Source organism: Balaenoptera physalus (genome assembly GCF_965194825.1).
Source record: "Balaenoptera physalus genome assembly, chromosome: 1".
Classification (NCBI taxonomy): Eukaryota; Metazoa; Chordata; class Mammalia; order Artiodactyla; family Balaenopteridae; genus Balaenoptera; species Balaenoptera physalus.
Genome location: NC_138882.1, coordinates 120,340,732 through 120,367,405, shown reverse-complemented (window position 1 = coordinate 120,367,405; position 26,674 = coordinate 120,340,732). Strand labels below are relative to the sequence as shown.

The 26,674-nt window shown below is 39.0% G+C and overlaps 1 protein-coding gene and 1 pseudogene across 2 annotated transcripts in view; both read left to right on the top strand.

The window, feature by feature from the left end:
- LOC309636663 (calcium-activated chloride channel regulator 1) overlaps window positions 1–4,791 on the top strand; it is a 96,954-nt gene extending 92,163 nt beyond the window's left edge. The window contains exons 12-14 of the mRNA XM_082410070.1: window positions 1,615–1,785; window positions 2,730–2,966; window positions 3,333–4,791. Of these exons, the coding sequence (XP_082266196.1) occupies window positions 1,615–1,785; window positions 2,730–2,966; window positions 3,333–3,772 (848 nt within the window). The 3' untranslated portion in view covers window positions 3,773–4,791. The remainder of the gene's footprint in view (window positions 1–1,614; window positions 1,786–2,729; window positions 2,967–3,332) is intronic.
- A 9,276-nt stretch (window positions 4,792–14,067) lies between these two features.
- Window positions 14,068–26,674, top strand: part of LOC309640214 (calcium-activated chloride channel regulator 4-like) — a 48,757-nt pseudogene continuing 36,150 nt past the window's right edge. Inside the window, exons 1-3 of the transcript XR_014268762.1 lie at window positions 14,068–22,946; window positions 25,572–25,711; window positions 25,852–25,999. The product of XR_014268762.1 is annotated as a calcium-activated chloride channel regulator 4-like (transcript). The remainder of the gene's footprint in view (window positions 22,947–25,571; window positions 25,712–25,851; window positions 26,000–26,674) is intronic.

Here is a 26,674-nt window from a genome sequence, read left to right as displayed (position 1 = left end):
GACCCACCTCCTAGAGTAATGGAAATAAAAACAAAAATAAACAAATGAGATCTAATGAAACTTAAAAGCTTTTGCACAGCAAAGGAAACCATAAACAAGATGAAAAGCCAACCCTCAGAATGGGAGAAAATATTTGCAAATGAAGCAACTGACAAAGGATTAATCTCCAAGATTTACAAGCAGCACATGCAGCTCAATATCAACAAAACCAAAACACCCAATCCAAAAATGGGTGGAAGACCTAAACAGACATTTCTCCAAAGAAGATATACAGATTGCCAACAAACACATGAAAGGATACTCAACATCACTAATCATTAGAGAAATGCAAATCAAAACCACAATGAGGTATCACCTCACACTGGTCAGAATGGCCATCAAAAAATCTACAAACAATAAATGCTGGAGAGAGTGTGAAGAAAAGAGAACCCTCTTGCACTGTTGGTGGGAATGTAAATTGATACAGCCACTATGGAGAACAGTATGAGGGTTCCTTAAAAAACTAAAAATAGAACTACCACATGACCCAGCAATCCCACTACTGGGCATATACCCTGAGAAAACCATAATTCAAAAGGACACATGCACCCCAACGTTCATTGCAGCACTATTTACAATAGCCAGGACACAGAAGCAACCTAAGGGTCCATCGACAGATGAATGGATAAAGAAGATGTGGCACATATATACAGTGGAATATTACTCAGCCATAAAAAGAAATGAAATTGAGTTATTTGTAGTGAGGTGGATGGACCTAGAGTCTGTCATACAGAGTGAAGTAAGTCAGAAAAAGAAAAACAAATACCGTATGCTAACATATATATATGGAATCTAAAGGGAAAAAAATGGTTCTGTAATACCTAGTGGCAGGACAGGAATAAAGATGCAGATGTAGAGAATGGACTTGAGGACACAGGCAGGGGAAAGGGTAAGCTGGGATGAAGTGAGAGAGTAGCATGGACATATATACACTACCAAATGTAAAATAGACAGCTAGTGGGAAGCAGTCGCATAGCACAGGGAGATCAACTCAGTGCTTTGTGACCACCTAGAGGGGTGGGATAGGGAGGGTGGGAGGGAGGCACAAGAGGGAAGGGATATGGGGATATATGTATACATATAGCTGATTCACTTTTTTATATAGCGGAAACTAACACAACATTTTAAAGCAATTATACTCCAATAAAGATGTAAAAAAAATCTTTTAAAATTAATAAATTAGCTAAGGAAATCTTGAAATAAAAAAATAAAATAAAAATAAAAAGGAGTGTTTGAAGATAAGTCAAAATAGGTAATTTGTAGGTGACTGGAGTGATAATTAAATCTTATGCAAAGACAATTTTTCTTTAGTGGGGATCCTTGTGTGTATACACACACACACACACACACACACACACACACACACACACACACACACAAAGTAACACAAGGATATCAATTCAACAAGATACTAGTTGGCAGAGCAAAATGCAAATATTCCCCAAGGGGTCAATCACAGAATAGGGAGCCCAATCAAGGCAATATGCTTATAAAGGCCATATGCTTGGTTTAGAAAATGCATAAATTTCTCTTTTTCTTTATGATAGTAATTTATTCCTTCACTTCTTTAATAAGGTGCTGATTCTTTTAAGAATGATGGAGTCTACTCCAGATATTTTACAACTTTTAAAGAAAATGGCAGATATAGCTTGAAAGTACGGGCTCATGGAGGAGAAAATGCTGTCATGCGAAACTTAAGGCATCCACTGAATAGAGCTGCATATATACCAGGCTGGGTAGTGAATGGTGAGTACCTCATAATATTATTCAAGCCGTCACTGAAACCCAGTGATGGCTTGAATAATTGTGAGTTGATATGATTAAGGCTGCAAATATTTTACAACTTCAGAGTATAGCTTTTCCCATTTCTGGAATGAAGTGCTCAGTCATACTACAGTGTGCCTCCAAATTAACATAAGGTTTGGTACAGCGTCTGGCATCTTGATAAATGTCACCCATTATTATATTAGTTTGGAGCATCTTACCTATATCAACAATAATATGCCACATTTTCAGTTCAGGATGAAGCAAACAGGCTAATAGGTTATGTACCTAAGTACAAACCAGTGGTAGAATTTATCCTTCCGATTACATATGCTGTTAAAAGATATGTGAGTAAACATTTATTTGGAAAGTTTTTACTGAGTCAAAAGGAAAAATGTGTAGAGGAAGGTGATGATAAGGATTAAAAATGCATTTTTGTTAGCTTTCCTTTGTTTTGTCGCTTGTGACTTTTAGGGGCTTTCTGTTGGCAATTGGAATATAACCCGAAGTATTATTCCCTAACACTTGCAACAGGGAGGAAGTAAGGAACCTGGCACAAGTGGTTGGGAGGGAACCAGTAGTAATTTCCCCAGGTTTATTCCCATCTTGAAGATAATTTGAGAAATAAAGCATTTCCTTTATTTTTAAGGCATATGTTGAATTATATAACAATATTCCCATTCAGTGCAGCCTTAATGCCAAAGCAATTTATTTATCCAGCTCTACCCTACAATACTCTGGTCAGGATACTAATGAAAGAATTCTTCCACCAACTGCATGCTTATGACTTTGTCACCAAAATTAGTAAAATGTAACTGTGTATATGGGAAAAAAAGGGAAAGATGTGGGGTAGGAAATACAATTTGTTGAGTTCTGAAAATATTAGTGCAGATTTGCCCATTAAATACCAGGAATTTTTAATGCAGGGACCATTGAAGGGAATCCACCAAGACCTGAAATTGATGAGAACACTCAGACAAACTTGGAGAGTTTCACCAGAACAGCATCTGGAGGTGCATTTGTGGTTTCAAATGTTCCAAGTCTTCCCTCCTCGACTGACGTCTTCCCACCAAGTCAAATCACAGACCTTGAGGCCACATTAGATGAGGATGAGATCAGTCTAACATGGACAGCACCAGGAGATAATTTTGATGTTGGAAAAGGTAAGGACGAAGTGTCATGCAGTGTTGATTAAGTGAAAGTCGCTTGTTGCAAAAGCAACGGTGTAAGGTTGCGTGAGAGGAAAATAATTTATAATTAATAGCTCAGCAAAGTATTAATTTTATAATCTCACGTTTTGAATCATCAAATGTGACACATTTTAACCTGCTATCACTTTTCATAAAGAAGGTAGCATTTGGCAGAGTTTAAAAATCAGAATTCAGCTTTTAGGGAAAAATAAATAAGGCTCTGGATATGAGTATAAGCTTGGCATGACTAAATGACATCTTTGAGGAGAATGAATAAAAAGAAATTTAATATGGTATGCTCTAGTTTCTAAACTACATGTAACTTTTTTTTTTTCTTAGTTCAAAAGTATATCATAAGAATAAGCGGAAGTATCCTGGATCTAAGGGATAATTTTGATAATGCTCTGCAAGTAAACACTACTGATCTGTTACCAAATGAGGCCAACTCCAAGGAAACCTTTACATTCAAACCAGGAAATATCTCAGAAGAAAATGCAACCCACATATTCATTGCCATTCGAAGTGTGGATGAAAGCAATTTGACATCACAAGTATCTAACATTGCACAAGCAGCTTTGTTTGTTCCTCAAGATTACATACCTGACAAAATTCATCCAGATCCTACTCCTGATAAAAATCCCCCTACGTCTGGACTCAGCATTTCTACTTTGGTGCTGTTAGTGGTTGGCACTGTGATAATTGTCAGTGTGATTTTAAGCATTACCATTTATGTCTTAAGCAAGAAAAGAAATTCTAGCAGACCTAGAACAGGGTTTTAAAAAACATCAACAACAAAAGTAAAGGATGTTTCTGAATTTTTAAATTTATCATGTGTGATCATGAACTCATACAAATAATTTTAAGAGTTTTAGAAGGGATAGTTTGACTACATATAAACATGAAGAGGTGTCTGAAAAATTGTGAATCAATATTAAATTAAATAATTTTATTTATTCATTGTTTTATCACAAAAGGTGATGGAAGATCTTTTTTCATATTCATACCTGGTTGTATATTATCTGACACAAAAGTTCTCTACAAAAATTCAAATTTCATCAAGAAGTTAAAACTGTCTATTGGAGTGGTCCAAATGCAAGTGTAAGAAGGCAAATAAACAATATTTGAGAAAAATGAATTTGGCCTCAGTATTTTTCAGTATAAATTGATTTTATTGTATTCACTGAAGGTCTTCAATTATATACTACTATATACAATATAAATAAGGACATGTTTACTGCACTTCATTGATATGGAAGATAATATTAAAGAAGGTAGGGAAGAGGAAATAAGTGGGAAACACATGATAAATAGGAATGTTGGTTTTACTCTCATAGCATTCATTGGAAAATGAGCTGTGTAATAGGGCATTTGGGGACTGTGCCATTGAGGCAGAAGGTCTATTAGCACAATTAGTTCCTCTAGTGGGCTGGCACCTACTCAGGCATTGCTAAAAGCTATGCATGTACAGGTGAACAGGGAGAAAATGTAGGAAAGGGTAAGTGTAGGACAATAGGCCTTTTACTGGGAGGGGAATAAAAGCCTGAAATTCTATGATAGTGACAGAAATAATACACAACAGCCAGACTTTCCCTGTGTCCTTCCCACCCACCAACCCCATAACTCTGGAGGTAAAGCCTGCTAGTCTGGTTAGTACTGTCCCTGATGCTCTGGTGCAATAGATTTGCTCAGATGGGTCTCAGTTGAAGGCTTTCCCCTTCCAGGTCGGGCCTTGGTTTAGACTTATTTCCAGGACTGCATCAAATAGCTAATTGTAAATTAGTAAGAGTCAGAAAAATAACTGAATGATTACCATTGTTGTAGTCTGAATAAGCTACAAAATTTATAGGACTCAGTAAAAAATGAAAATGAGGAGCCCCTGTTCAAAAATTAATGATTTCAAGATGGCAACAGCAAAGCATTAAACTAAGTACAGGGACCTTCTAAGCATGAAGCACGATGCAAATGTGCTTTTGCATGCCCACAAAGCTAGCTCTGGCTATAGTCCAGGACAAACTAGTGAGAACACCTGCAGTATAAAGGCTCTGCATGGGATTTCCAGTACAGTCCTATAGCATCATTCATGACCTAATAGTTGATCTAGTTATCAAACTTTGGGGCTATCACCTCTGGCAGGGAATCTAGCTACAGGAAAAAAAATCTAAGCTATCCCACTAAAGGAAGAGAGGCAGCCCTAAGTGGGGAAGAACAGCCCCTTATCAACCCCAGAGATTCAAATGACTGCAGGATTCCTGAAGGGAAAAAAGAACCCACACCAAGCTGATCTCCCTGTGCTATGCAGCTGCTTCCCACTAGCTATCTATTTTACATTTGGTAGTGTGTATATGTCAATGCCACTCTCTCACTTCATCCCAGCTTACCCTTCCCCCTCCCCGTGTCCACAAGTCCATTCTCTACGTCTGTGTCTTTATTCCTGCCCTGTCCCTAGGTTCAGCAGTGACCACCTAGAGGGGTGGGATAGGGAGGGTGGAAGGGAGACGCAAGAGGGAGGGGATATGGGGATATATGTATACATATAGCTGATTCACTTTGTTATACAGCAGAAACTAACACAACATTGTAAAGCAATTATACTCCAATAAAGATGTTAAAAATAAATAAGTAAAAACTTGCTAAAAAAAAAAATCCACACCAGCAGCCATCCAACTAGTTGCTGCCCCTAGATGTGGGCAGTTGGCAGTGTCCTGAACTAAACAGCTGCCTGCAGGGGTCTATCCAAGCTTTAGGACTGAGGGGTGGTATACACTTACAATCTCAGCTGCTCAGCCAGGACTGAGGGAACCATTTTCCCATGCTCTTACTCATGCTCCTTGGTGTTGGCTGGTGTTGCAGGTCAGAGTGACCTAATAGAGCATGTGTAAATGGTGAGACCCAAACCACAGTATCTGATGAACGTACACTATGACACTAGCATGAAATGGGACTCAGAAGAGCATAGCTCAAAGTAACTGTGAAGTGAGCCAGGCCTGCTGCAGGTCTAACAGTAAAGTATGGTAGCTAGTCTCCAGAAGGACTTCTAAAGATCCACAACTCCTATTGTTCATGGCCTTATGTAGTTGCCTCCCACATTAGGGTATGGGATGGCCCCATTGACTTATTTAATTAATAGAAAGTAGCAGAAATGATGGGCATTTTTGTGTTCTTGGGAACTCTGAGATGTCATTTACAAAATTCAGCTACAGTGACAGAGAGACCTCTGCAGAGGTTCCAAGACTATACTGAGAATGAAAGAGGCCTAACTATCCCTGCTTCCCAGTCAAGCCTCAAGATGATCTTATTTGCAGTTATTAGACTCCAAACATGACCAGCAAAAGAACCTCCCACTTAAGCCCAGTAAACCAATAGAATTATGGAGGAGATAAGCTGGTGGTTGTTTTAAGCTGCCAAGTTTTTTTTTTTTTGGCTGTGTTGGGTCTTCGTTTCTGCGCGAGGGCTTTCTCCAGTTGCGGCAAGCGGGGGCCACTCTTCATCGCGGTGCGCGGGCCTCTCACTGTCGCGGCCTCTCTTGTTGCGGAGCACAGCTCCAGACACGCAGGCTCAGTAGTTGTGGCTCATGGGCCCAGCTGCTCCGCGGCATGTGGGATCCTCCCGGACCAGGGCTCGAACCCGTGTCCCCTGCATCGGCAGGCAGACTCTCAACCACTGCGCCACCAGGGAAGCCCTAAGCTGCCAAGTTTTAAAATGGTTTGGTCCATAGCTCCGGATTATTGAAACAACCAATAATCGTATTAGTCAGTGTTCCATCTGGGAATCAGAACCACTGTGAACATTGCAGAATTGAGAATTTATTATAGGGGTTAACTGGGACAGTAAAGAACTGAAGAAAGAACCAGAGAATCAGAAAAAAATTATTAACAAGTCTCCCTGAAATACTGGAGTTAGCTTTTGGTGTCGGATGTTGGAAGCTAAGTAAGGCCAGGAACTAGAGTGGGACCATGAGGGGGCTGATGTAGAAGTCTATGGAAGATTGTTGCCTCTGAACATTTACAAGCTCTGTGAGATTGTTGCCAAGTATCTTGTTATGGGTCTAGGATCATGATAGGTCAGCAAAGCCAGCATTCAAGAAGAAGAGTTGGACATGGAGTAGGGAAGAGTAAGGACACCAGCCCATCTCCATGTTTCTTACTGCCTCCTATCACCCCTCCCTTCAGGCAGTTATGGCAGCTGTCTTACATCTGCCTTCCCAATTTAAAGCAAATAACTCTTTTCACCAGCTCTAACCCAAAACCTCACAGTTTCTGTGAAATGTATTTCTATTTTCTCCAAGTTGCCTCAGCAAAGCCAATTCAAACACGGAAGCATGTAATGATGACTTGTTGCACAGCAAGGAATTTCCTTATGTTGTAGTAAGTGGATCCTGTCCCTAACGTAATAATAAAAATGGAAGCAAACAGGAAGCTATGAGCTCCTGTAACCTGGTAGATTACTCCCTCCACGTTGGCTGCATTGACTACAGAACTTCTGGCCTACTCCCATGAGGAACTGTGGAGGCATGTTAAACTGTGCTCATTTACCCACTTACATCCATATCTTGTAAGCCTTTTATACTGTTTATTTGCTGACTCAGTAATAAACCCAAGTGAAAACAATTTAAGAGACCTTACCAATTTCTAAATGATACAAATAGTTTTGATATTGAATAGAAGAGGAGGAACTGCCATGAAAAAAAAAATAGAGACAGCTTATGACTACAAATGAGAAAACTCAAGTGTGTGAAATCAAGAAAAGAATGATTCAAGAAGGAAGGAGCAGTCAACCGTTTCTGGTTACTGCTGAAATATGGCCAATGAATATAGCAATACAGCTATTAGTGACCTTAATAAGAGAAATCTTGGTAAAGAAAAATAGAAAAACTGTGTGTACACAATTCTTTCAAGAATTTTAACTGTGAAGTAGAGTGTAGAGAAGGAGTAGAAATTGGGAAAAGTAATATGTGGTCCAAAGAGATTTAATTTGTAGTACAATTGTAAAGTTTTTTTGGAAATGTTATAGAACTATTTTATATTTTAAACTCTATAATACTGAACTGATAAAAATTAAAACTTTTAAACAATTCTTTGTAATTAGACATTGGTACATAGCAACACTGGTAAATAACAGAAGTTATGCCTTAGTTTTCTCATCTGTAAAAATGGTATACTAATACCCAGTCCAAGTGTTGTATAAATCTCTTTAGATAATGACAGATCCTTGGCCTCATTCCTGCACATACTTAGTGTTCAATTCATAGCAGCTCTCATGCTGAGAAGCTTTGTACTGTTGTACCCCAAACTCAGGGATCTTAGCACTGAGCGCCACCTGTCCATCAGTCAGTCAGTCAGGATATTAAACTCCTACTATTGATCAACACTTTGCAGCTAAGTGCTATGGATAGAATGGTGAATGAAAATACTGCTCTAAGCCCTCATGGAGATTAGAGTCTAGCAGAAAGACAGATATTAAACAAATCACAAGACATAAATATTTACAAGTTTCCAAAGTGGTCTGAAATTTCATTCAGTCATTCAAAACCTTGTCTTGTTCCTGATCTTAGAGGAAATGGTTTCAGTTTTTCACCATTGAGAACGATGTTGGCTGTGGGTTTGTCATATAAGGCCTTTATTAAGTTGAGGTAAATTCCCCCTATGCCTACTTTCTAAAGGGTTTTTATCGTAAATGGGTGTTGAACTTGGTCAAAAACTTTTTCTGCATCTATTGAGATGATCATATGGTTTTTCTCCTTCAATTTGTTAATATGGTTTATCACATTGATTGATTTGTGTACATTGAAGATTCCTTGCATTCCTGGAATAAACCCCACTTGATCATGGTGTAGGATCCTTTTAATGTGCTGTTGGATTCTGTTTGCTAGTATTTTGTTGAGGATTTTTGCATCTATGTTCATCAGTGATATTGGCCTGTAGTTTTCTTTCTTTGTGACATCTTTGTCTGGTTTTGGTATCAGGGTGATGGTGGCCTCGTAGAATGAGTTTGGGAGTGTTCCTCCCTCTGCAATATTTTGGAAGAGTTTGAGAAGGATAGGTGTTAGCTCTTCTCTAAATGTTTGATAGAATTCACCTGTGAAGCCATCTGGTCCTGGGCTTTTGTTTTAATCACAGTCTCAATTTCAGTGCTTGTGATTTGTCTGTTTATATTTTCTATTTCTTCCTGGTTCAGTCTCAGAAGGTTGGGCTTTTCTAAGAATTTCTCCATTTCTTCCAGGTTGTCCATTTTATTGGCATATAGTTGCTTGTAGTAATCTCTCATGATCCTTCGTATTTCTGCAGTGTCAGTTGTTATTTCTCCTTTTTCATTTCTAGTTCTGTTGATTTGAGTCTTATCCCTTTTTTTCTTGACGAGTCTGTCTAATGGTTTATCAATTTTGTTTACCTTCTCAAAGAACCAGCTTTTAGTTTTATTGATCTTTGCTATCATTTCCTTCATTTCTTTTTCATTTATTTCTGATCTGATCTTTATGATTTCTTTCCTTCTGTTAACTTTGGGGGTTTTGTTCTTCTTTCTCTAATTGCTTTAGGTGTAAGGTTAAGTTGTTTATTTGAGATATTTCTTGTTTCTTGACGTAGAAGTGTATTGCTATAAACTTCCCTCTTAGAACTGTTTTTGCTGCATCCCGTAGGTTTTGGGTCATCGTGTTTTCATTGTCATTTGTTTCTAGGAATTTTTTGATTTCCTCTTTGATTTCCTCAGTGATCTCTTAGTTATTTAGTAGTGTATTGTTTAGCCTCCATGTGTTTGTAATTTTTACAGATTTTTTTCCTGCAACTGATAACTAGTCTCATAGCATTGTGGTCGGAAAAGACACTTGATACGATTTCAATATTCTTAAATTTGCCAAGGCTTAATTTGTGACCCGAGATATGATCTATCCTGGAGAATATTCCATGAGCACAAGAGAAAAAAGTGTATTCTGTTGTTTTTGGATGGAATATCCTATAAATATCAATTAAGTCCACCTTGTTTAATGTATCATTTAAAGATTGTGTTTCCTTATTCATTTGCATTTTGGATGATCTGTCCATTGGTGAAAGTGGGGTATTAATGTCCCCTACTATGATTGTGTTACTGTCAATTTCCCTTTTATGGCTGTTAGCATTTGCCTTATGTATTGAGGTGCTCCTATGTTGGGTGCATAAATATTTACAATTGTTATATCTTCTTCTTGGATTGATCCCTTGATCATTATGTAGTGTCCTTCTTTGTCTCTTATAATAGTCTTTATTTTAAAGTCTATCTTGTCTGATATGAGTATTGCTACTCCAGGTTTCCTTTGATTTCCCTTTGCATGGGTTATCTTTTTCCATCCCCTCACTTTCAGTCTGTATGTGTCCCTACGTGTGAAGTGAGTCTCTTGTAGACAGCATATATATGGGTCTTGTTTATGTATCCATTCAGCCAGTCTGTGCCTTTTGGTTGGAGCATTTTATCCATTTACTTTCAGGTAGTTATCCATATGTATGTTCCTATTACCATTTTCTTAATTGTTTTGGGTTTTTTATGGTAGGTCTTTTCCTTCTCTTGTGTTTCCTGCCTAGAGAAGTTCCTTTAGCATTTGTTTTAAAGCTGGTTTGGTGGTGCCGAATTCTCTTAGCTTTTGCTTGTCTGTAAAGGTTTTAATTTCTCTGTCGAATCCGAATGAGATCCTTGCTGAGTAGAGTAATCTTGGTTGTAGGATTTTCCCTTTAAATATGTCCTGCCACTCCCTTCTGGCTTGCAGAGTTTCTGCTGAAAGATCAGCTGTTAACCTTATGGGGATTCCCTTGTATGTTATTTTTTTTTTTCCTTGGTACTTTTAATATTTTTTCTTTGTATTTAATTTTTGGTAGTTTGATTAATATGTGTCTTGGCATGCTTCCCCTTGGATTTATCCTGTATGGGACTCTCTGTGCTTCCTGGACTTGATTGACTATTTCCTTTCCCATATTAGGGAAGTTTTCAACTTCAAATATTTTCTCATCCCTTTCTTTTTCTCTTCTTCTTCTGGGGCCCCTATAATTCGAATGTTGGTGCATTTAATGTTGTCCCAGAGGTCTCTGAGACTGTCCTCAAGTCTTTTCATTCTTTTTTCTTTATTCTGCTCTGCCGTAGTTATGTCCACTATTTTATCTTCCAGGTCACTTATCTGTTCTTCTGCCTCAGTTATTCTGCTATTGATTCTTTCTAGAGAATTTTTCATTTCATTTATTGTGTTGTTCATCATTGTCTGTTTGCTCTTTAGTTCTTCTAGGTCCTTGTTAAACGTTTCTTGTATTTTCTCCATTCTATTTCCAAGATTTTGGATCATCTTTACTATCATACTCTGAATTCTTTTTCAGGTAGACTGCCTATTTCCTTTTCATTTGTTTGGTCTGGTGGGTTTTTACCTTGATCCTTCATCTGCTGTGTGTTTCTCTGTCTTCTCATTTTGTTTAACTTACTGTGTTTGGGGTCTCCTTTTCTCAGGCTGCAGGTTCATAGTTCCCATTGTTTTTGCTGTCTGCCCCTAGTGGCTAAGGTTGGTTCTGTGGGTTATGTAGGCTTCCTGGTGGAGGGGACTGGTGCCTGTGCTCTGATGGATGAGGCTGGATATTGTCTTTCTGGTGGGCAGGATGGCATCCTGTGGTGTGTTTTGGGGTATCTGTGACCTTATTATGATTTTAGGCAGCCTCTCTGCTAATGGGTGGGGTTGTGTTCCTGTCTTGCTAGTTGTTTGGCATAGGGTGTCCAGCACTGTAGCTTGCTGGTCGTTGAGTGGAGCTGGGTCTTAGCGTTGAGATGGAGATCTCTGGGAGAGCTTTCGCCATCTGATATTACGTGGAGCTGGGAGGTCTCTGGTGGACCAGTGTTCTGAACTCGGCTCTCCCACTTCAAAGGCACAGGCCTGACACCCAGTCAGAGCACCAAGACCCTGTCAGCCACATTGGCTCAGAACAAAAGGGAGAAAAAAGAAAGAAAGAAAAACATGAAATAAAATAAAGCTATTAAAAAATTTTTTTAATTATTAAAAATAAAAAATAATTTTAATAATAAAAAAAAAGAAAGAAAGAAGAGAGCAACGAAACCAAAAAACAAATCCACCAATGATAACAAGCACTAAAAAGTATACGAAAAAAAACAAAAACAAACAAGAAACAAAGAAAAACAGATAGATAGAACCCTAGGACAAATGGTAAAAGCAAAGCTATACAGACAAAATCACACAAAGAAGCATACACATACACACTCACAAAAAGAGAAAAAGGAAAAAATATATCTATATATAAAAAAAAAAGGAGAAAGAGAGCAACCAAATCAATAAACAAATCTACCAGTGATAATAAACTCTAAATACTAAACTATGATAAACATAAAACCAGAAACAAAATTAGATGCAGAAAGCAAACCCCAAGTCTACAGTAGCTCCCAAAGTCTACCGCCTCAATTTTGGGATGATTCGTTGTCTATTCAGGTATTCCAGAGATGCAGGGTACATCAAGTTGATTGTGGAGATTTAATCCGTTGCTCCTGAGACTGCTGGGGGAAATTTCCCTTTCTCTTCTCTGTTCGCACAGCTCTTGGGGTTCAGGTTTGGATTTGGCCCCGCCTCTGCATGTAGGTCGCCTGAGGGCATCTGTTCCCCGCCCAGACAAGATGGAGTTAAAGTAGCAGCTGATTCGGGGGCTCCAGCTCACTCAGGCAGGGGGAAGGGAGGGGTACGGAATGTGGGGCAAGCCTGCAGCGGCAGAGGCTGGCATGACGTTGCAACAGCCTGAGGCGTGCCGTGTGTTCTCCTGGGGAAGTTGTCCCTGGATCACAGGGCCCTGGCAGTGGCGGGATGCACAGGCTCCTGGGAGGGGAAGTGTGGATAGTGACCTGTACTTGCACACAGGCTTCTTGGTGGCTGCAGCAGCAGCCTTAGCGTTTCATGCCCATCTCTGGTGTCCACACTGATAGCCGTGGCTCGCACCTGTCTCTGGAGCTCGTTTGGGTGGTGCTCTGAATCCCCTCTCCTTGCACACCCCGAAACAATGGTCTCTTGCCTCTTAGGCAGGTCCAGACTTGTTCCCGGACTCCCTCCCAGCTAGCTGTGGTGCACTAGCCCCCTTCAGGCTGTGTTCACGCAGCCAACCCCAGTCCTCTCCCTGGGATCTGACCTCCGAAGCCTGAGCCTCAGCTCCCAGCCCCCACCCGCCCCGGCAAGTGAGCAGACAAGCCTCTTGGGCTGGTGAGTGCTGGTTGGCACTGATCCTCTGTGTGCGAATCTCTCCGCTTTGCCCTCTGCACCCCTGTTGCTGTGCTTTCCTCTGTGGCTCTGAAGATTCCCCCCTGCCACCCCCCATATCCACCTGTGAAGGGGCTTCCTAATGTGTGGAAACTTTTCCTCCTTCACAGCTCCCTCCCAGAGGTGCAGGTCCTGTCCCTATTCTTTTGTCTCTGGTTTTTCTTTCTTTTGCCCTACCCAGGTACATGGGGAGTTTCTTGCCTTTTGGGAAGTCTGAGGTCTTCTGCCAGCGTTCAGTAGGTGTTCTGTAGGAGGTGTTCCACATGTAGATGTATTTCTGATCTATCTGTGGGGAGGAAGGTGATCTCCACGTCTCACTCCTCCACCATCTTGAAGGTCTCCCCCATTCTGTCCATTTTTAAAATTGGGTTCTTTTTTGCTACTGAGCTGCATGAACTGTTGGTAAATTTTGGAATTAATTGATTGTCAGTTGCATCATTTGCAAATATTTTCTCCCATTCTGTGGGTTGTCTTTTTTTTGTTTATGGTTTCCTTTACTGTGCAAAAGCTTTTGAGTTTAATGAGGTCCCTTTTTTTTTTTTTTTAATTTCCATTACTCCAGGAGACAGCTCGAAAAAGATATTGCTGCAATTTATGCCAAAGAATATTCTGCCTATGTTTTCCTCTAAGATTTTTGTAGTGTCTCGTTCTACTTTTAGGTCTTTAATCCATTTTGAGTTTGTTTTTGTGTATGGTGTTAACCGAAAACAAATATAGGTCAATGGAACAGGATAGAAAACCCAGAAATAAATCCACACACCTATGGTCATTTATAACAATGGAGGAAAGACAGTCTCATCAATAAGTGGTGGGAAAACTGGACAGCTACAAGTAAAAAAATGAAATTAGAACATTCCTTAATACTATACACAAAAATAAACTCTGTGTCTTCATTCTACCCTCCCCAATATGTCTGCCACATTGCCCCCAAAGTAATGTGCAAAACCAAAATAGCTCTTAAACTATTTTAAAAATAAAGACTAATGCCACAAAGGCAGAGACTATGACTATACATCACTTTTTCCAGACACCAAGGACAAAAGGACCAAAATATGTGTCAAATGAATGAGTGCCAGGCCTGCCACCATGTGGCCCTTGCCTCCACTTCTCTATTTCTTACTGTACCATCTCACTGTTCTCACACATCTAATCAGTCAAGGACTTTCAGTTTTCCCAAAAGTACACACTGTTTTATGTCTTTGGGTCTTTATCAGGAATACCATACCCCTTCCATCCTTCTCCATTTCTAATCTTACCATATTCAGGCTCCTTTTTCTGCCTTCTGACCATATGCCCCCCTTTCAAAATCCCACCCCTACTGCCTTTCCTGACTGTCTCCCCCACTCTCAGGCAGAATAGAGCACTTTCTTTCATGTCCAACTCTCCACTCTTCATATAGAATCTAACTTCCAAATGCATTTACTTCTTTACATATCTGACATAAGCCTCCCTAACACCCTTCAACTATTCAGTGAGCTCTTTGGAGACAGGACTGCATCCCGGGAAGAGAGAATAAAAGAGGAGAGAGGGAAGGATGAAGTAATGAATATTTGAACATACATATACATACAGAAACTTTTCCATTCCCTTTCTTTACCCTTTTACAAACAGTCATCAAATCCTGTCAAATCTGAATATCTCGAAAAGCCCTCCACCTGTCTCTATCCTTAGTTCATGCCCCCAGCATCTCTCACCTGGATTCCTACATGACCCTTTGCAAACAGACACACTGTGAACCACTGTACAGGTTGTGTCCTGCCTGAAAGCACCCAGCCTTGTCAGGGGAAAGGAGAGTAGGGGTAAAACACAGTCTAAACTCAGCTCCCAAGACTAAAGTCGAGGGGGCACTACTTGATCATTTCTCTGCCCAGAGGGAACACATTTTTCTAATTCACAAGTTGTTTTTGTAATTCACACAACATATGTGCTAGCAATGCAGCCCTGTTTCAACCATTCTTCACCATACAGCCAGAGTCTTTCTAAAGTACCAATCTGATGCTTTACTCTCTTATTTAAAACCTTCTAACGACTCTCCTTTGTACTCAGTGTGAAGTTCAAGCCCCATGATATGACTGATAATGTCTTTCATGTTCCACCTCTGGTTTACCACTCCAGTCACAGTTCTCACACCATCACACAGTGTATACTGTATATACTGGGCTCCATCCACTCTCTCTTAATATATCTCAGGATATCTCATCCCCAGGCTGTGAGCTGCTTTTCATTTCCAGGAAAGCCCCCTGCCACCACCCCACCACTTTTACATTCTCCAGTCACATGGATGACTCATGATCATTCTTCCCTAACTCCTCCAGTCCCCCTTCTCACTGGGTTAAGTTCCTCTCACATCATCTCACTTCTAACCTCTGTGGTAACACTGAACCCTCTTTGTTTTAATTGACAATTTACTTGTTCCTATTTTCGTCTAGACGGTGAGCTTCTTAAGGGCAGGGGACAATCTCTTATCATCAGCATACCCCAATGTCTATCACTATGCTCAATAAATCAAAATTTCATCAAGGAAAACTTGAAATTTGTCTTCTCCAGAGTATCAGTTGTAACGAATCAATCCCAGAGCTGACAAGGAGAGCACAAAAGGAACAAGTAAAATCTTACTGCCTGGGCTTACACTATAGGAAGACAATATTATACCTGTAGGTAAAAATACTGAGCCTCACTCCACCTAATTGAGGAAGAAGACCTTAAACTGTATCCTCATTGTTACTGCAGTAACAAACTGATTTAAAGTTTGCTCTTTGTTAATCCTTCAACTAGCCTTCAAACTCTACGTTGATTCAAATTTTTATGAACTCTTATATATTATTATTAGATAAGATAGCTAAAATGTCTTGCCAATTAATTCTCATGATTAAGTTTTAGTGTAGATACTGGTTCCAGCATTAGGAGTTCTGACCTGACTAAGTGTCAGAGTATTGAATAAAATTGTAGAGTTAAGGAAAGCCTTCCAGATCATTTAGACTAGGTATCTTAACCTCACACTTGCACATACCGACTTCAAGGTTGTTCCCATGTCTGTGTATCACTGTTTTACTATTTTCTTATTAAGTCAACTCACTGAAAACAAAAACAAAAAACAAAAAAATCTTGGTGTCATTCTAACAATAACAATATGTGAAATTAGAAGTTTGATGTGTTGGATATGTTTTTTTTATTACACACTAAAATGATTACATATCAACTAAAATTTTCAAAAAGTTCCTCCTAGTTCCAGAGGCACTCTTGAGTGGCCCCAAGAGTTTAGGTCCTTGACCCTGTTTGCCTGAGTAGGATTCCATCTAGACTCACTGAGCACAGTCCTATCTGATTAATGCAAGCCAGCCTCTGTCCAGAATGTCTAACTGAGTTTGGATTGATGGAGACAGTGGCCATTGTAGCTAGACCAGCCAACTGGGAATCTGTAAGAGGTGGACTAGTTATGAACAGGGATGGTTCTGAGGGCACCAGAGCAGCTCCCTACTTTTCCTTCTACAAAGAGGGTTAGAAACTCAGCATGAAAGAGACATGATAAATAAGTCAAGGGCATGCATTTATTTCTAATTCGCTGAAGGTCCTTTTTCACACTCTATGAACCATCACACATTCTGTTCCACTATGAACAAGTAGAGGAGGAGTGTTATTAACATTTATCTATTTTTCCTGCAGTGCATGTACCCACTAGCTGAAGGGAAGCTATTCTTAACTTCTCTGGCAAAAAGGAAGGATCTCCCTTTCCAAAAACAAGAGTTTCCTGATTTTATTGAGGGAGTAATAACACCTCCTCAAAAATACCTAGGTACTCCCTCAAACACTAGAGGGGATCTGAGTCCCTCAGGTTTCTCCAACATTTCAAAGACCTTAAACAAGTTTCTGTTTAGGCATTGTGATATGTTGTTATTTGGGGTTAAAAAGATAATCATTCACTAATTCAGTCAGTTCATCAGTCAAAAGCAATTTCCTGAGCATTCACTCTATGGGATGAGTGCATGCTTGGTTTGCTTGAAGCCCCCAACCTGGAGTTCAGGGGGAGGTAGGGAACAGTAGGAAAGGAGGTCAGTGAGGGAACCAGAGAAGACTGCCTAGGATGTATTTGTCAATACCCAGTCCCCTTCCTCCCCTAGTTAATGACAATTTCCCTGGAAATTGTGGCCAGTACAACAGCTCCATCCTATAACTTGCACAACATTTTTTTTTTATTGTACAATTCCATTTAAATGAAATATTCAGAATAGGTAAATCCATAGAGACAAAGTGTAGATTGGAGGTTTGCACAACATATTAATTCTACTAATATACAATTATCCCATAATATTCTTGAAGGAATGGAAAGAGGATGTGGGATGCTGCCTAAGAGGGCAGAGTCTGGGCACATATAATAAAACCTCCTTCTTGGTGATGTTGCTTGATTAGAATTTAACATTGTATTATCCTATCTGAACTCTTAATTTAAAGGTATTTTCTGCTATTCTGTTTTCAGTTACCAGTTCTCTATTTTCAGTTCTCCTTTGGGCTTCTGTCAAGTCTTGGCTCCTTTGGCCTTAGTCAGACATTCTTGATTCATCATCACAATTCCTAACCTTGACCCCATTTCCCATTTTTAAAAAATTGTATTTACATTATTTTCATTATAAAACAACATTGCCTTAATGTGGAGTGATTAAAAATATATGGGCTCTGGGGTCAAAATGCTGAATGATCTTGGCAAGTTACTCAACCACTGTGTGCCTCACTTTCTCATATACAAAATTCATACTTACCTTAGAGAGTTGCTATAGGGAATAAAAGAAGCAGTCTATGCCCTGATAAGCAGTGAATAAATGTTATCTAGTAACATTATTTATTCTCTGCCTCAGTGATAACCAGCAAACTACTGGATTTTTTTATGTTCGTGTCAACACATAAAAATGTTATAGGTTTTCATAATGTTTATAAAACATAAAAATTAAAAAATAAATGTTCTATATTTTTTTACTGGATAGGGTTTTTAAATTCATTCCGATAACTCAGTTCTATCAAATCTTCCTTAATTTACCAAAGTCTTTATAATCCTTTCACTTAGGAAATTAAAAAAAAAAAAAATAGAAAAGATCAATGAAACAAAGAGCTAGTTTTTTAAAAAATATAACCAAAACTGATAAATCTTTAACCAGTCTCACAAAGAAGAAAAGAAAGAGGACTCAAATAAACAAAATAAGAAATGAAAGAGGAGAAATAACAACCAATACCACAGAGATACAAAAAATCATAAGATAATACTAGGAAAGTTATATGCCAACATATTGGACAACCTAGAAAAAATGGTCAAATTTTTAGAAATATACAGCCTGTCAATACTGAGTGAAGAAGAAACAGACAATTTGAACAGACCAGTCACTAGAAGTGAAATAGAATATGTAAAAATACAAACAAACAAAAACTCCCTACAAACAAAGGTCCAGGCGCAGACAGCTTCATGGGGAATTTTACCAACCATATAAAAAAGAAATTATACCTATCCTTCTCAAACTGTTCTTAAAAATTGAAGAGGAAGGAACACTCTCAAATTAATTTTACAAGGCAACCATTACCCTGATACCAAAACCAGGCAAAGATACTGCAAAAAAGAAAATTATAGGCCAATATCTTTGTTAACTATAGATGCAAAAATCCTCAAAAAAATTAGCAAACCTAATTCAATAAAACATAAAAAGGATCATACACCAAGATGAAGTTAGATTTATTTCAGGGTCACAAGGATGGTTCAACATAGGTAAATCAATCAATGTGATACATTAATTTTTAAAAAAACAAAAACCACATAATCTCAATAGCAGCAGAAAAAGCATTCGACAAATTCAACATTCATGATAAAAATTCTCATCAAAGTGGATATATAGGGAATATATCTCAACATAATAAAGGCCATTTATGACAAACCCACAGCCAACATAATACTGAATGGCGAAAAGCTGAAAGCCTTCCTGTTAAATTCAGGAAAAAGACAAGGATCCCCTCTCTTGCTGCTTCTATTTAGCATAGTACTGGAAAACCTAACTGCAGCAATCAGACAAGAAAAAGAAATAAAAGGTATCCAAATTAGAAGGGAAGATGTAAAACTGTCACTATTTGTGGATGACATGATACTCTATATAGAGAACCCCATAGCCTCCATCCCAAAACTATTAGAACTAAATAAAAGAATTCAGCAAGGTAGCATGGTACAAGATTAATATACAGAAATCTGTTGCTTTTCTATACACTAATAATGAAATATCAGAAAGAGAAAGCAAGGGTACAATCCCATTTAAAATTGCATCATAAAGAATAAAATGCCTAGGAATAAACTTAACAAAGGAGGTGAAAGACCTATACTCTTCTGGTTTTTAAATTTTATTTATTTATTTTAAATTAAATTAAATTTTATTTTATTTTTGGCCACTTGGGGTCTTAGTTACGGGACCTTCATTGTGGTACGCAGGCTTCTCTCTAGTTGTGGCATGTGGGCTTAGTTGCCCTGCGGCGTGTGGGATCTTAATTCCCTGACCAGGGATCGAACCCACATCCCCTGCATTGGAAGGTAGATTCTTAACCACTGGACCACCAGGGAAGTCCCAAGACCTATACTCTTAAAACTAAAAAAATTTATAAAGGAAATTGAAGATGATTCAAAGAAATGGAAAGGTATCCCATGCTGTTGAATTGGAATAATTAATATTATTAAAATGGCCATACTATCCAAAGCAATCTATAGATTTAATGCAATCCCTATCAGAATACCAAGTATACCTCTCCTGAACTACAACACATAGTCCTAAAACTTAGATAGACCCACAAAAGACTTTGAATTGCCAGAGCAATCCTGAGAAAAAAGAGCAAAGCTGGAGATATAACCCTCTCAGATTTCAGACTATACCACAAAGCTACAGTAAGCAAAACAGCATGGTACTGGCACAAAAACAGATATATAGATCAATGGAACAGAATAGAGAGCCCAGAAATAAACTCATGCACCTATGGTCAAATAAACTTCAACAAAGGAGGGAAGAATATACAATGGAAAAAAGACAATCTCTTCAACAAGCAGTGCTGTGAAAACTGGATAGCTGCATGTAAAACAATGAGGTTAGAACATTCCCTCACATGGACTTCCCTGGTGGTTTGGTGGGTAAGACTCTGCGCTCCCAGTGCCGGGGGACTGGGTTCAATTCCTGGTCGGGGAACTAGATCCCACATGCATGCCACAGCTAAGAGTTTGCATGCTGCAACTAAGAGTCCGCATGCTGCAACTAAAATATCCCACATGCCGCAACTAAGACCCAGAGCAGACAATATAAATAAATAAATAACCATTCCCTCACGCTACATACAAAAATAAACTCTAAATGGACTAAAGACCTAAATGAAAGACCCCAAACCATAAAACTCCTGGAAGAGAACATAGGTGAAACACCCTTTGATATAAATCATAGCAATATTTCCTTGGATCAATCTCCTAAGTCAAAGAAGTAAAAGTAAAACTAAACAAATGGGACATAATTAAACTCAAAAGCTTTTGCACAGCAAAGGAAACCATCAACAAAATGAAAAGACAACCTATAGAATGGGGGAAAATATTTTCAAATAATGTGACCAACAAGGGGTTAATATCCAAAATATACAAACAGTTCATACACTCAATATCAAAAAAGGAAACAATGCGATAAAAAAATTGACAGAGGACTTGAATAGACATTTTTCCAAAGAAGACATCCAGATGGCTAACAGGCACATGAACGGATACTCAACATCACTAATTATTAGAGAAATGCAAATTGAAACCACAATGAGGTATCATCTCTCACCTGTCAAAAAGTCTACAAATAACAAATGTCAGAGAGGTTGTGGAGGAAAGGGAACCCTCATACACTGTTGGCAAAAATGTAAATTGGTGCAGCCACTAGGGAAAACAGTGTGGAAGCTCCTTTAAAAAACTAAAAATAAAACTACTATATGATCCAGCAATTCCACTCCTGCATATATATCCAGAAAGATCAAAAAACACTAATTCAAATGATACATGCATTCATATGGTCACAGCAGCACTATTCACAATAGCCAAGACATGGAAGGAAACCAAGCGCCCATCAACAGACAATTGGATCAAGAAGATGTGGCATGTGTGTGTGTGTGTGTGTGTGTGTGTGTGTGTGTGTGTGTGTGTGTATATATATATATATATATATATATATATATATCTCAGCCATTAAAAAGAATGAAATACTGCCATTTGCATCAAAATGGATGGAACTAGAGAATATTACACTTTGTGAAGTAAGTCAGACAAAGACAAATATGATATGCTATCACTTATATGTGAAATCTAAAAAATAATACAAATGAATGTAAAACAAAACAGAAAAAGACTCACAGACATAGAAAAGAAACTTGTGGTTACCACAGGGGAGAAAGAAGAGGGGAGGGACAGACTAGGGGTATGGGATTAACAGATACAAACTACTATATATAAAATAGATAAGCAGCAAGGATACACTGTATAGCACAGGGAATTATACCCATTATCTTGTAATAACCTATAATGGAATAGAATCTGCAAAAATACTGAATTACTATGTTGTACACGTGAAACTAACACAATATTGTAAATCAACTACGCTTCAATTAAGAAAAAATTTTTTTCACTTAGGTCTCTAAGCCAAATCACCCAATTTGGTATTATTTACATTTAAAAATCTTACATAATATTCCAATATTTATACTCTTGGTAAATAATTTAATAATAAAACCACTTCTGGGCTTCCCTGGTGGCACAGTGGTTGAGAATCTGCCTGCCAATGCAGGGGACACGGGTTCGAGCCCTGGTCTGGGAAGATCCCACATGCCGCGGAGCAACTAGGCCCATGAGCCACAATTACTGAGCCTGCTCGTCTGGAGCCTGTGCTCTGCAACAGGAGAGGCCGCGATAGTGAGAGGCCCGCGCACCGCGATGAAGAGTGGCCCCCACTTGCCGCAACTACAGAAAGCCCTCGCACAGAAATGAAGACCCAACACAGCCATAAATAAATAAATAAATAAATAAATAAATAAATTAATTAAAACCACTTCTAAAATTGAGAAACACCACCATCATTTCTGTTTCTATCAACTTTATTACAAATTTTATTAATTTTCACATAACTTGCTACAGAAAGTAATAAGCATTTGTCTACACTTAAAAAATTAACAAGTATAAAGTATAGAAAATGTATCCCAAGAAGAAAATGTGCAAAGTATTTTATAAAAAGATCTGATTCCTAGTAGGCTTCTTGATCACTTTTACAATAACATACAATAAAACAACTGTGTACCCAGAAGCCAAGTACATTCCCACTTTCCAAACACTGACCTTTATACAGTTAATATCCCATAATCAGCCAACACTGATAAAATATATACATATATACTCCTAAAAAGAGAGAGAGAGACAGAGAGAAACAAAGAGAGAAAGAGAGGGAACTGGAGAGGGTGAGAAAGAAAAGCCTCTTGAACAAACCAAAGTTGGGATCAGGACCAACTCAAGAGGAACAATGGGGTTTTTCAGAAGTTTTGTCTTCCTCTTAGTCCTATAGTTGCTGCAGGGGTCCAATACTCCCCTTGTTCGGCTGAGTAACAATGGCTATGAGGGCATTGTCATTGCTATAGACCCTGCTGTGCCAGAACATTAAACACTAACTGAACAGATAAAGGTAAGGAAGAAATGGAATTTCTCTTGTTTGAATTGTAGAGAAGAAAAAAGTTAGTAGTTAATAATTGCAATGGAAACTTCTTAGTACTCCAGGAAGTTTAAAAGCAGCATGGTACAGGGAAGACAATGCTGGAATGGGCAGTGGGAATTGAAGGTTCTATACAGCGTTCTACCCTGTCTCACCATAAGACCAAAGACAAGGCATGGGGCCTCCCTGATCCTCCGTTTTTCCATCTGTAAATTAGCAATTGGACTCGTCTGTTCCTTAAACAATTATTTATTGAATGCTTGCTTATGGCATGCCAGGAGAGAGAGCAGTGAATTTTTTTAAAGCTCCTGATCTTCTGCAGTATATATCCTTTTCAGATGATATAGATAATAAAAACATGTCAACGTAGAGCAGGCCAACGGTAGTAAGTTGCTATGCAGTGAAATAAATCAGCAAAGGGGGATAGGCAGTGTTGGTGGGACTGGGGTAGGGAGAGAATGTGGGTTACTGTTTCATGCAGGGTAGGCATGGAAGTTCTCACTGTTGATGTGACATCTGAGCAGAGGCCTGAGATGAGTGACGGAAGAGCCCACTGAAAACCTGGGGAGGGGACAGTAGGTACAGCAGCATGGAGGTGACAGCATGCTTGATGTGAGCAAGGAAACAGCTGTGAATGAGTAGGAGGAAGGCTGGGGAGAGCTGAAGTTGGAGAGGGAGCAGGGCCCAGACCATCGGAAAGATTTGGGCTTTTACTTTGAGTGAGATGAAACCCATAGAAGGATCTGAGCAGAGGCGAGGTGTGCTCTCTTCTGCTTATTCTGAGATCATTCTGATGGCAGTGTTGAGGAAACTCTGTACAGGGCTTCCACTTGTCCTTCATCCTGTATAAGCTCTGTTGCAGCACAGAGGTATAGAGGGACACTGGGTAGGAAGCTGCTGCAGATGAGAACTGATGGTGACTAGGAACAGGGATATTGTGGTAGAGATCATTACTGTGGTGTGATTCTGGACATATTCTGAGAGTATCATAGAGAAATGTGCTGATAGTTTAGATGTGTGGGGTAGAGGAGGGGTGGAGGGAAAGTAAGAATCACAGAAAACTTCAGGGGTTTTGGCCTGAACACTTGGAAAAATATAATTATCATCAATTGAGAAGTAACCTCCAGCCTATTCTGGGAGCTCTCTAAAGTCCCTTTCCTACCAACAGCCAGTCCTCTGCACTCTGGCTTCTGGCTGATCCCTGCCCTGAGCCCAATCAGTTTAATGGTCTCTTCAATACATCAAGAGCACACTAGAGCAACTTCCAGAGAAAAGGAAAGGATCCCTTGGAAATCTTGAAGAATAGATCTACTGTGGTCTTAGGTCAGGAAGAATTGAGAAGGAGGATCTACTTCGACATAAAAAATACCGTAGACTGTGGTGCTGCCAGCAACATGAAGAGGTTGACATCGTCATACAGCACCCAGTATTCCTCAATTATTCAGTGCATTTGATCATGCAGAATAGATTACCAATGAACGTTTCATCTAGCTGTTTCCTCCACTAGATAATAAGGAGGAACAATTTCTCTCATTAATCATAACATTTTTGGGTTTGGGATACTAAGCAATATAAGGTGATATTATTTTCAGCTTGATGGCAGAGCAAGAAGCTCTGCCTATGATCAAAAAGCTCTGCCTCTCCTATGAATTTTTCCACTACTCCACTTGCTGTGCTCCCAACCCAGCTGCCTCTGCTGGGAGGTGGAAATATAGTGAAAATCTCTTCTATGGGCCATCGCCATAAACTGTTTTCCTCAGCTTGCATCAGCTAAGGCTGTTCCCTACTAGGAATTATAATAGTAATGATATCAATGAGTTTTATGACTGCCTATATGTACTTTATAACTCATTTCATGTTTGTGGCAACCTTAAAGATAGGTTGTAATAGTATATTAAAGAGATAATGAGGGCTTCCCTGGTGGTGCAGTGGTTGAGAATCCGCCTGCCAGTGCAGGGGACACGGGTTCGAGCCCTAGTCTGGGAAGATCCCACATGCCGCGGAGCAACTGGGCCCGTGAGCCACAACTACTGAGCCTGCGCATCCGGAGCCTGTGCTCCGCAACAAGAGAGGTCGCGATAGTGAGAGGCCCGCGCACCGCGATGAAGAGTGGCCCCCGCTCACCTCAACTAGAGAAAGCCCTCGCACAGAAACGAAGACACAACACAGCCAAAAACAAAAATAAATAAATAAAATTAAATTAAAAATAAAGAGATAATGAGACTGAGATTCAAAGCAGTCATATAAACCAGCCAAGGTTTAAGCCAGAGTATTAAGCTAGTATTGCAACCAAGTCTAGATGCTTCCAAAATCCATGCCATTTATCATATTAAGCAATTCCTTGTAATGCCAAACATAAGTATTTGACTTTTGATGTAGGATTATAGAAGACTGAAAGCTGTTAAATGTGCAGAATTAAGCGACAATTTTGGACTGACAGGTAACAGATTTCAAATTCTGAATCAGAAACCCTACTCACCAGTCAGTTGCTTTTTTGTATTAATGACTGAAAGTGAGAATTGCTTGTGATGAATGCCTGTTCATTTAGTCTACTCTCCCTTGGCCATCCTCACTTCTCTTTTTTTCCTATAATAATAGGACATGGTGACTACAGCTTCTACTTATCTGCATGAAGCCACAGAAAAAAGGTTTTTTTCAAAAATGTATCAATATTAATTCCAGAGAACTGGAAGAACAAAAGTCAATACAAGAGGCCAAAACATGAAAGCTACAAACATGTAAGAGTCAAAAATCTTCTCTTAAAAATATTTTCTCTGCTGCTTCTCAATTTTGACCTAAATTACTCATTTCAGGGTTTTTTAGACAAATGTTATCATTTCTATTCCTATGTTTTAGAAATCTTTTTAAATGTTCTCAGGTTGATGTTTTAGTCACACCACCTACCCTCCCAGGTAGAGATGAGATATATACCAAGCAGTTCACTGCCTGTGAAGAAAAAGGAGAATACATTCATTTCACCCCCGACTTTGTACTTGGAAAAAAACAAAATGAATTTGGACGATCAGGTAGGAATTTTGGTTAAAACAAATATTTTGCCATGATTCCAACATGCAGCTTTATATCCATGTTCAGTGCACAAGCCTTGGAGCCAGAGTCCCTAGGGTCAAATCCTGACTCCCTTACAGCTATGGGTGACCTTGGACAAGCGACTCAGCCTCTCTGTGCTTATTTCCTAAAAAAATGGTGAATAGAGGAGCTCCTATCTTATAGAAATGTTGGGAATATTAAACTAGATCATCCTTGTAATTGTACTCAGTATGGTCTCTACAGAAATTTGAACATGGGATGGCCATAGTAAATGTTTTGCTTTAGGAACACTTTTTTAGGTTTTAATTTTTCAGTTCTCCACTACTGGATATTAATCAATCACATGCCACCTCCATGGAAGGCAGATGCGTGGCAAGCTGAAAAGGGCCAAGATGACAGTTCCTGGCCAATAGAAAACGCTCACAGGCTGTTAGTTGCTGATACTATTATTCAACGCATTCTTTGAACCAGATGAACTTGTCCATAAGTGATCATTTTTACCTATAAACATGGCAATTTCATCTAGTTCAATCTAAGAAGTTAAGATTATTGTTTCAAATGAATTAAAGCACATTATTTTTCAGGTAAAAATGAAAATCATTGTCAAAGGAGGGCCCAACCCACATGTCACTACTCAATGAAAGCCTTCCTGA